The sequence below is a fragment of the Coturnix japonica genome, chromosome Z (genome assembly GCF_054131305.1).
Source record: "Coturnix japonica strain WE chromosome Z, WE-NBRP24, whole genome shotgun sequence".
NCBI lineage: Eukaryota > Metazoa > Chordata > Aves > Galliformes > Phasianidae > Coturnix > Coturnix japonica.
This window is the reverse complement of record NC_140702.1, coordinates 25,533,331-25,545,559: the sequence shown is the minus strand read 5'-3', so window position 1 is coordinate 25,545,559 and position 12,229 is coordinate 25,533,331. Positions and strand designations below refer to the sequence as shown.

At 38.5% G+C, this 12,229-nt stretch overlaps 1 protein-coding gene across 4 annotated transcripts in view; it reads right to left on the bottom strand.

Annotated features, from left to right (window-relative positions):
- Nucleotides 1–2,654: 2,654 nt before the first annotated feature.
- Nucleotides 2,655–12,229, bottom strand: part of FER (FER tyrosine kinase) — a 151,590-nt gene continuing 142,015 nt past the window's right edge. For all 4 annotated transcript variants that reach the window (XM_015849442.3, XM_015849444.3, XM_085528488.1 and 1 more), the window contains one exon: nt 2,655–10,092. In XM_015849442.3, the coding sequence (XP_015704928.1) occupies nt 9,950–10,092 (143 nt within the window). In that variant the 3' untranslated portion in view covers nt 2,655–9,949. The remainder of the gene's footprint in view (nt 10,093–12,229) is intronic.

Genomic DNA, 12,229 nt, shown 5'->3' with positions numbered 1-12,229 from the left:
CCAAGCTGTGACAGTGGATTGGATGTTAGGAAGGATTTTATTCATGCAGAGGAAGACCAAGCACTGAAAATAGCTTCCAGGGAAAAGCTAGAGTCCCCATCCCTGGAGAAAATGAAGAGTGATGTTGTGGCACTATGGGTCATGTTTAATGATGGTACTTAGTAGGTCAGGCTGTTGGTTTGATTCAATGATCCTGAAGGTATTTTCCAGCGTAGATAATTCTACTAAACTAAAGTCCCAGAATTATTTTTATAATATTTTTATTTTTTGTTTCAAACTCAGGGTTGTAAAGTATTGGAAAGGATTTTTGGGCACACGAGTTTGTGGGATCAGATGAGAAGGAGATTCAGATGTAAGGACTGGTCTAAGTTTGCACTGACTCTGAATTCTCTGTGTTAGTGTAAACAAGATAGGCTTTCATAGCTGCTGCTTGCAGAAACAACTTAAGAAACTACATTATCCTCCCTCTTTATCTCTGTCACGAATTACACTTAGCAATGTAAGCTTTCAAGTGGAAAAATCTTTCAATATACATGACCAGAAGCCAGTCTGCTCTTCTGAGTATTCACAGTTGGCCAGTAGTTTGATTTCATTCTTTCCTCAATTCTTTTTGGAGAATATTATGACTATAACATGACTCAAAGGAGGACTGAAATCCAGCTGCCTCACTGAATGCGTGTGATGGGGAACACACTGCCCTCACTACAATTTTCATGTTGGAACCATGTAATTATGGCACTGCTGGAACATCATTCTCATGGAACATAAGCTCCATGCTGACTAAGTGTGAGCTCCTGTAAGTTTCCTCACATCATCTACGTTGATCTGGGGCATGGAGTGAGTGTATGGGGTGGGTAATTGGGTAGATCCACCAAAGTAGTTAAAAATGGGAACAATTTATAGTCCTCGGTCCAAGCTAAGCTCCCTGAGCATGGAGGTGGTGGTAGGTTAGGTACCTATAAATGAAGTTCAAGGAAGTCAGCAAACCAGGTGGGCCAAGGAACTTAACATGCTGTAAGGGAAAAAATCCACTCTCCGGACCAAACATACTTCATCCCAACCTCTCAAATCTCTAAAGAACGGGCTAAAGGCAGGCACACATTTTTGATGTGAGCTTTCTCTGTATCTCCGAACAAGATTAATATGTATTTATCATTTAACAAAAATGATATTTCTTCAAACTTAAGGGAAGGTTTTGCGCATGAGTATCAAAACATCTTTAAACATTCATTATTTGTAAGCAAAATGGAGGGAGACATGGCTGTTGCTTGCAGACAGAATAAAATAACCTCACTTTGACAAGTCAACTTTGGCAGTAGAGGTTTTCAATGCCTTTATAACTAAGAGGCTGGTCATTGCTGGGCTCTGAAGCAAATTTTACTAGAATTATCTTGTGAATAAATGATCCAGCAGAAAGGTACCACGGCTATGTGCAACCCCACACTGTGTTGTCTTCTGTTTCAGTAACCATCAGCACATCCAAGGGACGAGCCTTGGATTTACATCTCTCTCAGGAATGGTTACTGGGAGATAGTTCACAGAAGCACTTCAAAGAATTTGTAAGAAGGAACAGTAACATCTAATTCCTTAAAAAAATAAATGTGTATTATAAAAATACTGGTCTCCAGCAATTTGGTTCTTTGAATAAGGAGCTATCCTTATTCAGTCAGGCAAAATCTCTAGCAAGTCCAAGTGCTGTGCCAGCTCAGCGCTAATAGCACCGCGCACACAGGGGCGTGGGTACACAAAGCCTGTCACTCCACTGGTGCTGGGTGTTTGCGCAAGGTGCAGCTGCAGGGAGCAGAAGGCAGCTGGGAAAGCTCTTTCAGTGACATATTTATAACCACAAGATCTGAAAAGACATTTAAATCTTTTTTTTAAATGGCATAATAGTTCTGTGTTTTTTTTGTTGTTTTTTTTTTTTTACCTCAGCCATAATTTTTGTATTGCAGACTTTTAATATTGACACTAAAAAGCGATTATGGAAATAAAAGAAACTGCATCAAAGCATGGTGAAAATGGAAATTATTACAGAGATTGGTTTCATTCAAAGTAAAATACAAAACAGCTCGAAACAATCAAACAAAATATTTAAAATGTGAGTAATGTGAACAACAATTTTTCTTTTTTTCACATCAAGTGAGCAGAGCACTAAGTCATGCAAAATGGACAGTATAGAACTCAGATATGCACTTACATTGCTGCACTGCTCTTAACTGGGAATGTGTGTAGGAAGAGGAGGGATTTTGCAGGATATGCACGTTTGTTTTTCAGTGTTTTGCTTCTTAGTGTAATTTTAGCTTGAATTAAAATGAGTGTGGTGTTGCATCATCAGCACTGCCGAGCTAAAGCCCCAGATTTCAAACCTCTTTCAATGTTTTCTTCCACTTGTCCCTATTTGGTTACTCTTTCTTGTCTCTTCCCAATTACAAGAGACAAATGACAGGCAAACCAGGCATGAGGATCAAATGGGTAACTCCAGAAGCTGCCAAAGAAAACAACTACCCAACAAACAAACCCTCACGTTCGGTTTTCTTTCTTAGAGAACTACATTGAATTATAGTATTCCCCTGAGTGCTGTTAGGCCTCCCCTTGGCTACAGAGCAAGTGAATAAACACATCCTTTCCATATCAAGTAGAATCAGACCGCTTGATACAGATATTTTACATTTATTGGAGGAGTACAGTAAAAACGGGACGTCGGACTCATTAGTGGTAACTGGTCCACGAGAAAAGACAGAACATTATTCAGAAATGGCCTGCAGTTTACAAAAATATTGAAATCCAGGCTAGGAAAATAAAAAATTACCTCAAGTTCAAAAGTGTAACCTTAAAGTATGTAAAAAAAAAGACAAATAAATGGAGTCAGATTGCAGATCTATTTAAAATTATAAAGGACAGACAACTGGTAGCTGTATTACATAGTCATCACTTTCAGTCCTTCTTAGATGTCAGATGAACTTGTGACATTGTTTTTGTTTTTACTTGTGTTACTACCCACGGACTCATTTCCAGTGTTATGTATTACCAATGTTTCACAAGTGTATTGCTTTTAAACAACGAGGCGCACAAAAGGTGCTTTACCTGATATTAATCTTGCTGGTGCTTAACTCAGGCTGAAACTTCAAAAGAAATCAAGTTTGTCTGCAAGCTGTACCCCACTGAAAGTGGGAGTTGGGAGTCCTCTGGAGTTGGGAGTGGCGTTGGGAGTCCTCTGCATGTTGTTCCATGACCTGGCCCTCAGTGCCCCTCTGCCATTCCTGACTGCTGCAGTGGCACAGAGGAGAAGAAACACATGCAACTGAAAAGCAGCCATCCCACAATAGTCAGCTCTAGGCTGCTCTGGGAGTCCTTTGAATACTCATGTAACTATATGGTCCTTCTACAGAAGGGACAGGTGTTCAGAGTTTCAGTCCTCTGCATTTCCTTTTAGGAGTCTGCCTGACTTTTGTGCCCTTTGCAATGAGCCTGTTTCTTCCTATTACATGGTGGGGTGTTTTTTTGTTTTTTTGTTTTTTTTTTTTTAGCAAATAACCAAACCAAACAAAAAAAAAACACAAACAAAAATCCTCAACAAAACCACAACGAACCTGTCTTTCATGGTGAACTAGAGAGGTGCAAAGGTATCGTTCTACCCCCTGTCAAATTCAAATAAAACGCAAATGCTACTATTAAAGTGGCATTTCCTATAAGGAGGACTGCTGCTAAAACAGAAACAGGTTTGAACTGAACAATTCCTGATGCTGATATTTAAAATGCCTTAAGAGGTACCAATTTGGGTATCTCCTGGAACACTGACTCTCTGCAGAGTTTGCAGACTGAGCAATGCTCAGCTCCTGAAGCTGCAGGTCTCAGCATTTGGAGGTAGTGGGTGTAACTACCAGCATAAGTAAACGCTGTATCACATATGGAAGTCAAATCTCTAAAAGCAAAATGGATAACAATAATGCGAATCAACACTCATAGGAAATTTCTGGCAATTAGAAGGCATATTTACAGGGAGGCTTAGTCAGAATTAAGTCATTGCGACTTAATTTCGAAGGTAGCATTTTGAATAAGGTCTGACAGCAAATCATCCCCTTTTCCAGGAGTGCAATTAGCTTCATAATTTTCCCAATGTGAGCAGGATGCTCTGTATCATAAGCCAGGCAGTCAGGAATGCTGCTTTTTTCAGTGCCCTGTGGTACATACAATTCACAATACACCCAGGGTTCGCAGTCTGATCGGAAGCACAGTCTGGACAATGTGCTTCACTTTCATTCACAAATAGTTCAGCCTTCATACAAACACGTTGCCACAAGATGCTGTAATGGCACTATAATATTTTTGAGCCAAACTAGGTTTTTCTGTCACATAAATTAACTTGCTCGAATTAAGTGTCAGGCACGTGTGGTACATGGCAGCGTCAGAACTAAGGAACAGTTCAGAGATGCAGGGCACAGAGCACTACAATGGAGCTCAGCTGGAATTACCCCCCCATGCACCTCTCTGTGAGCAGTGGAAGGATCTTGAATAATTTAAGCACAGGATCTAAGTGAACTAGTTTACATAACGAAATATGTGTTCCATATTACTACTGCATTTGATAATTAGATATTTCTTCATATGCCGGGAAAGACTGAGCTGTCTATATATATAGATGGTGAATTGGATCTGTGCTTTTTTAGTGGTGGAAGGTTCTTGCACATGCTTTTAACACATGAAACCTAGAAGGAAAACCTGACTTTTTCTTCTAAAAAGCAGAAATGCCTTTTCAAATGGTTTAAAAGGAGGCAGATGTGCCTCTCTCAGAACTCAGAAGCATCAGCTATGTATGTGGTCTATAAGGTTTTGTAGTCCTAAAACTAGATGGCAATTCCAAATAGTGGACTCCAAATAGCAGCAATTTAGGGACACTCTCACCAAGCCAAGTCTGCAAGTGAAGCTGAGAGTTAATAATACACAAATACACAATGCTGAGAAATGGACAGAGCTGAAATCACAGCTGCATTATTTGCTTCAGTGACGGATCAGTGACAATACTACAAAGAGCACTCAGAATTTGATTTTTGGGCTTTCAAGACTTTTACATGGTTTATTTTCCTGCTGTTGTTTCTGTTGTCTTCTTTCTTTTGCATTTTAGGAAGGAATGCTGTGCTGGGGGAATTCTAGCAGAAGACTACAAATAATACTCTTTACTGATGTTATTCTTATAGAAAGTGGATAGCTTATAAGAAAAAAAATGCATTGACGGCAACACCTATTGCTTGTGAGTGCTCAAGGACTCCATTCTTATAGTCATTTCTGCAGGCAGACATTAGAAGTAAAACTGTTTAATAGAGCTGATTTACAAGACCACTCTTAAGCGATGGTTGCTCAGAGCTCGAGGAATACAGGACTTCCTCTGTGCTTTCTTGTTACTAGTTAAAGCTCATTATTCCTGACAGAAGGAGAAGAAACTATCTTGCTTGGTAGAAGGGGCACCTCTTCCCTTCTCTCCGTATTCTTCCCCCACAATATCCAAGAAATAGCCTTGCAAGAATATCACAAGTTCTTTTATGCTTTAAGAAAAAAATAGCAATTGATGAACTCTTACTTTAATAGCAAACTATTTTATGCTTGGTCATAAAAATGTTACAAATACAAGAGCACCGGCATAACAACATTAGTACTGCCTACAAATGAGACAGCTGTTATAGGAAGTGGATTTTCCCAACTTGCCTCTTTTTTCTTCCATCCTTAGAATGATTTATCGCTGCTTGTTACAACCGGCCGTCTCCAGAGCTAATGCTCTCGAATATCATCTGTGATAACACTATTTACACACTAACTCATCTCTTCCAATAATTCACAGTTGAAAATGCATCAGTGGCACTGCCACTTAGAGGATGTGACAGTAAGACTAAGGACAGAGGCTTTGCAGTTAATGACAATTGGCACTATCCATGCAGCAGGATGTCTGGGAAGAGATGCAAAGCATTTTAAAATGCTTCTGAGTTCTGGTTATTCTGTGTAACCTCAGGAGAAGTACTGATTTATTTGTTTACTTATTTATTTATTGCATGTGCTTTTTTATCAACAGTATCTTTACAGTGGGTGCAAAAGGCTTAACAAAGTAGTTAAAATAGTCATAGTAGATAATGAACGGATAACATCATAGTAAGCTTCAGGTGTGGGTGATTATAACAAGTGGCTAAAGACACAGGTTAAACAATAAGCTACTATTTCCTTAACTAGTTCTCTGCTTCACATAAACAGGCGAGACTTTACAAACTGAAGAAGAAATGCAAAATAACTTTAGTCCCCTCCATGAAAAACTGCCTCACAGGTTTTATTAGAAACTGATGAAAATGTACATTTCAAGGATAAGGACTTGGTGGAGAGCTATTCCTATAAGATTACACCCCTGCTGAAGTGAATTTGTTTACAGACACGATGCTTTTCAATACTTTGTTTCCAATAAAACTGAAATGATGAGGAATCCTCATGATTTCACGGACAGCTGAATTCTGAAGCTGGGCTGAGCATCTGGGCTCAACCCTTAAAAGTATTTCGAGTCCATCCCATTTAGCAGCGCACACAGTACAGAACTTCTTTGGGCTTCATCTGGCTGAGACTGAGTGCAGGTGTAAGAACCTACTTGAAATACCGCATGTCTAAGAGAGACTGACATTTTCTGTGAACTCTCCAGAGCAAACCAAGTATACAAGCTGCATGACCAGCACCTGCACAACCTATGCATAATGCAAGACTTCGGTCATCAGAAGTTCACAGAAAGCAGATACAGCGACTTTGGCTCCTGAATACTATGTCTGTCTTTTACATTTCACCATAGGGCAGTTATGTTTGTAAACTCTCCAGCAAGAAATTCATAGAAACTTATAAACTAAGTATCCATAGGCATGGATTGCACTTCCTAAAGTACAATAGCATTAACTACAAATGAGAAAAAATGAACAAATTCTGCCACGAACACTGAAAAATTAATTGTTAAAAAAAAAAAAAAAAAAAAAAGCATTAAATAATTGAAGAGACTATGTGCTTAAATTTATTTTATACCTTTTATATGTGTTATAATTTATTTTATTTTAAACTCAAGCTGGTATTCTCCCGAAGAATGATTATTTTTTAGCTGAACTTACGCTTACTTCAGCAGCAACAATATATCTTCTTGCTGCTGAATTATCCCCATGTTTTAAGAAGTACATTACATTTAAACAGAACTGTGATATGAATTACAAATGTTAACCATTTCAGAATAAATAAGAATGCATTTCTTATCTATATATGAGAATCAAGATGGACAAATAAAATAGTATTTTGTTAAAAAGAAAAAAAAAAGATTTTTTTTTTGTTTTTTGTTTTTTTTTTGCTGTCAAGGGCATGTAGCAAAGAAATATAATTCATCTCTTTCACAGAAGAAGAATATCAACTCTCCAGAGAAGCAATGAATGCTGATAGAGAAGACACCATCACCCTTACTTGCAGACTTTCTTGGTGCATACCTAAGAACCAGCAGTTAAATTAATGATGGATTTGAGACAGGGATTTTTCCATGTTGTTGTGGTGCATTTCTTCATCTCAGTGCACTTGCATTTGCATTACCATACAAGCAAATTAAGGCACAAACTGCGTGTAATACTTAAAAGCACACAAATGAACAAGGATGCTTCCCACCACTCTTGAAAAAATATCTTTGGGCTACTTGGAAATACAGTACTAAGAAAATATGTCCAGTATATTGATAAGGAAATTTCAATTCAGGCCATCAGGTTTGCCAAATACTACACCTGAATGGGTATGCATGTAGGATGCTCCAAAAATAATGCCTCCTACTGACTTCCATGGAAAGTATCAACAGATACAAAGAGTACAATAACACTATTAGAGCAAATTCACAACAACAAAACGTTAATTCTGAACACAGGCACCACCATGAGCTACACATCTTTGCCAGCAAAGAACAAGAGCCTGAATGCTGCACTTGTAAAAACCTGCACCAGTGGACATGAACTGTTGGCACTGCTGCTGAAATGCACCACACACCAACTCACTGTTTGGGCCCTTTAAACAATTAGCAAGCATGGATGAATGTCAGTGGGTGCCACTCTTTTCCATACGGAAGAGTCAGTGACACACCTTAGCTTCATATGCACTTCCAGGTCAGATGCCATTTTGTTAGGCTGCCCCTCTGCTGCCATTCCACCATTAACTGCCTCTGATGTTGTGGGCCAACACAGTAAAACAGGAGGCATTACTTTCAGAGCAGCCCTTGTAACAGACAAATTCTTTTAGATTACACATATTTTTGTCACACGTAGCCCTTAGTTCATTATCACCCTGCACTACCACAAATATACTTTAAAGAGAATAAATTGTGTGGATGACAGAAAAGCTGACTTAAAGGAAACAAAAACGCAATGTAGCCACAGACTTCACTACCCAGGGCTAATGAACATCTCCAGATGCTGTGTTTACTTTCAGTCACCGTTTACTTGTATTTACAGTAACAGACATTCCTTGATCTGAGAAATTTTATTTAATTCATAAAGAAATTTTAAGCACCTTAACTCTGGAGCTCAGACCAGGGCACCGTAACTTGCTTTTGTTCCTATGTAGCGCCATAGAAAATAATCCCCACTATAAAAAGAACACAAACTCAGAGCAACACACTGTACCTTTCCTCTATTCCCCATCTACTGTATCTTATACTATGGAATGTTATTTTTACTTATTTTTTTTTAACAAGTTTCCGTTATTTTTGGTGACATTTACAATTTGCCTGTCCCCGTCTTTTGAAACCTGATCATAATCATTTTAATAAGTCAACTCTGCCTTGTTCCACCTGTCACAGACTTAAGATATATGTTCTGATTTGGGTTTCTTGGACAATTCCTCGTGCCATGCGGACATACTGTTTTCCATTTGACACTAGGCATGGAATGTGCTGTTTCTTAGTATAACCTTTTAAAAGCTCCAACTGCACGCTGAGGGTTATTACCAATTTAAGCAAAAAAATCAGGACCAAAAGCAAATCTAGCAATTCACATTCTTTAACTTCTCTACAATGAATGCTATTGGTCACCTATTACAATGCTGTTGTCATTAGAAAACCTCTTTCTGTTGGCCTATTATTTTTATGTATTCTTTGGAAGACAGATGATTTGCAGTATTTCCTAACAATAAATGTACTCAACAATTGTTTGATTTTTGTTTGTTTGTTTCTTAAATAAACATAACTAATTAAAGGACACACATTATTGAATTCTGACAGCTTCATAGGAAAAGAGAGGTGTAAAGGGCGTACGTAAATAACATCAAAAGTCAGAAGAACTTACTATAGCATGGTAAGAAATGGACATGTAGCTCAGTTTTCTACAAAAGAAATTTCTGGGTTTTGCTGCTCAGTAAGCAGATTTACATCCAGAATCTAAGTGACCTTTACCCTTGAAACAAGCTATAATAGAAAAAAATTAGCTGCAGAAAGAATCTGAAATATATAAAAGTTTCTAGATGAAATACTTGTCAAAACTGTCTTCAGTCTTAAGGCCAACATGCATGACACAGTCACCATGTTAGAGAGCTGCTGGTGTTGACAATTGAGACACGGAAAACAGAGTGAGAACATTGTGTTAAGTAGAAAAACTCTGAAAAATGTCACTAGCAGTTACTTGCTGTAAAACACATAAAAGCCACAGTTCCTTAAATCTACAGTATGTGCTTTCCTATTTACATGTAACCTAAATGACAATATTACTGTGACTGGATATATAGCATTTGGCAGTATATGTCTTTAATGCAGGTGTAGACATAATTCAAGATGGTACACATGTATATAAAAACCAGTTAATTTCAAAGTAATCCTAAATGCATACTGCAAATAATGTTGTATAAACGCATAGTGTTTGAGGAGAAAAATACTTCAATGGAAAATAAAGTCCCACATGTTGAGTTTGGCACCAGAATGTCACTATGTCACTTTCTTTTTGATTGAAGATAACTCTTTCTGAATCTCACTGAATTTTGGCCGGTTCTCTGGATGGTAGTCCCAGCACCTCTGCATTATTTTATATATTTCTTCCGGGCATTTTTGCGGTGCTGACATTCGGTAACCTGGTACATAAGAAAAGGGGGAAAAGTTTAGTATTGAAAACTGATATACACTGACAAATTTAAAAGAAATGTGCAAAGCTCAGGATTAAAAAATAAACTGAGGGTCAGTTTTACGTAACTTGCAATATAAACAAATTCTACAATACATAACCTTGTAGGGATCGATAAGTATTAAACTAACAAAGCTCAGGTATCAATGACATTTAAGTTGTTTAGGGTAAGTTGTCAATATGCTTCTCATCTCTGAGGGCAGAATTCTGCATAATGTTTTTCCATTCTCTTAGGAATTAGGTACCCTCTTAAGCTTTAATGTCCACTCCACCCTCCAGTCACCCAGGAAAACCATTAATTACCATGGGAATTATAACCAAGACTGGAGTAGATTTTTTGACTCTTTAAAAGTGTAAAGACCTTTATGCTCATTGCTCTTCCACTCTTTATATCCTGAAGTTCCTTTCACAGTATAACAGAATCATAGTGGTTGGAAGGGACCTTCAGAGATCATCGAGTCCAACCCCCCTGCCAAAGCAGGTTCCCTGCACCAAGTCACACAGGTAGGCATCCAGGCGGGTCTTGAATATCTCCAGAGAAGGAGACTCCACAACCCTCCCTGGGCAGCCTGTTCCAGTGCTCCATCACCCTCACTGTAAAGAAGTTCTTGCACACATCCGTGCGGAACTTCCTATGCTCTAGTTTCTGGTTTTCTAGTTTTCTAGTTGTCTAGACTTCTAGCTAAAGCTTATTTGGTTTTTTCTTCCCCCTCATTTTCTTAACTTACTTTTGTGTTTTCCCACATCATCCCACTCATATTCTGATTTGCTTCTGTAGCAGTCTGCTGTGAAAACTGAAGGAAGTCAATAATTTAGAGATGAACAGGAGAATAAACAATCCCTTATTTGCACTTACTCAAAAGCCAAAGATGAATAGATTAAAGAGATGTACCCACAGTAATAAAGGCAACTTCCTAATGAGCAAGAAGTAAAGGAAATGTCTGCAGTCAAAAACCACCAGCTCCTGGCAAAACTCAAGCAAAAAAAGGGAGGATGAAGAGAATGACTATGTTGGGTGGAATACAAAGACAAAGGCTAAGCATCCTAGGCTGAGGTTAGGAAAACAAAAGCCCATCAAGAATGGAATCCTGCCAGGGATGTCAAAGGCAAGAAGGAGAGCTTTGATATGTACACAGGTGGCTGAACAAAGGCTATGGAAAATGTAGGCTCACTGCTAAAGAAGGCATAGGATGTTGGGACACAACATGGAAGCATAAATTCTTTGCCTCTGTCTTTTCTAGCATGACTGGCTTTCAGAAATCCCAGGCCTGAAGGACAAGAGGAAAAGTCAAGCAAGGAAGACACATCTTTGGTGGAAGAAGATCAGGTCAGGGAATACTTAAACACACTGGACACATGTAAGTTCATGGAACCTGATGAAAGGCAACCACAAGTGCTGTTGGGAGATGTCACTAAGAGGCCACTCTTGATAGTACTTGACTGATCAAGAGGACTGGGAAAAATGTCCAAGAATAAAGAGGAAAGCAAATGATACTCCTATCCTCAAGAAGGGCTGGAAGCACATAGTGACTACAGGTCTGCCAGCTTTGCATGAATCTTAGAGCAGCTAATCCTGGAAACCATTTCCATGCCCATGAAGGATAACAAAGTCATTGAGAGTAGTTAGCCAATGTAATGATCTTTGTGATGAAATCATTATGTTTGTAGATGACTGAACAGGGGATTTCACAGAATCATAGAATGGCCTGGGTTGAAAAGAACCATAACGATCACCTAGTTAAAACCCCTCTGCTACATGCAGAAAAGGAGAAAAATTTTTTCTCTTCAAAGGAGAAAAAATGATCTCTAAGACACATAGATAATATGAAGCCACTCAGGAATCCTTTCCTTCGTGAAGTTGAACCTAGAAACTAAACCTTCAAGACAGTGATGGCAGCAACTACATTTTGTCCCTAAAGTGAAGTGATTCTATATACTTAATTTGGGATTGAAATTATCCTGGTTTAATGTAAGCATTCAAGTGACTAAATGTACTGATGACTCGTACTGATGAGGAATTGAGACAGATAAATCAGGAAGAAAATCTGGAATATCCTAGCTGACTATCCTAGCAGTTAGGCTGTAAT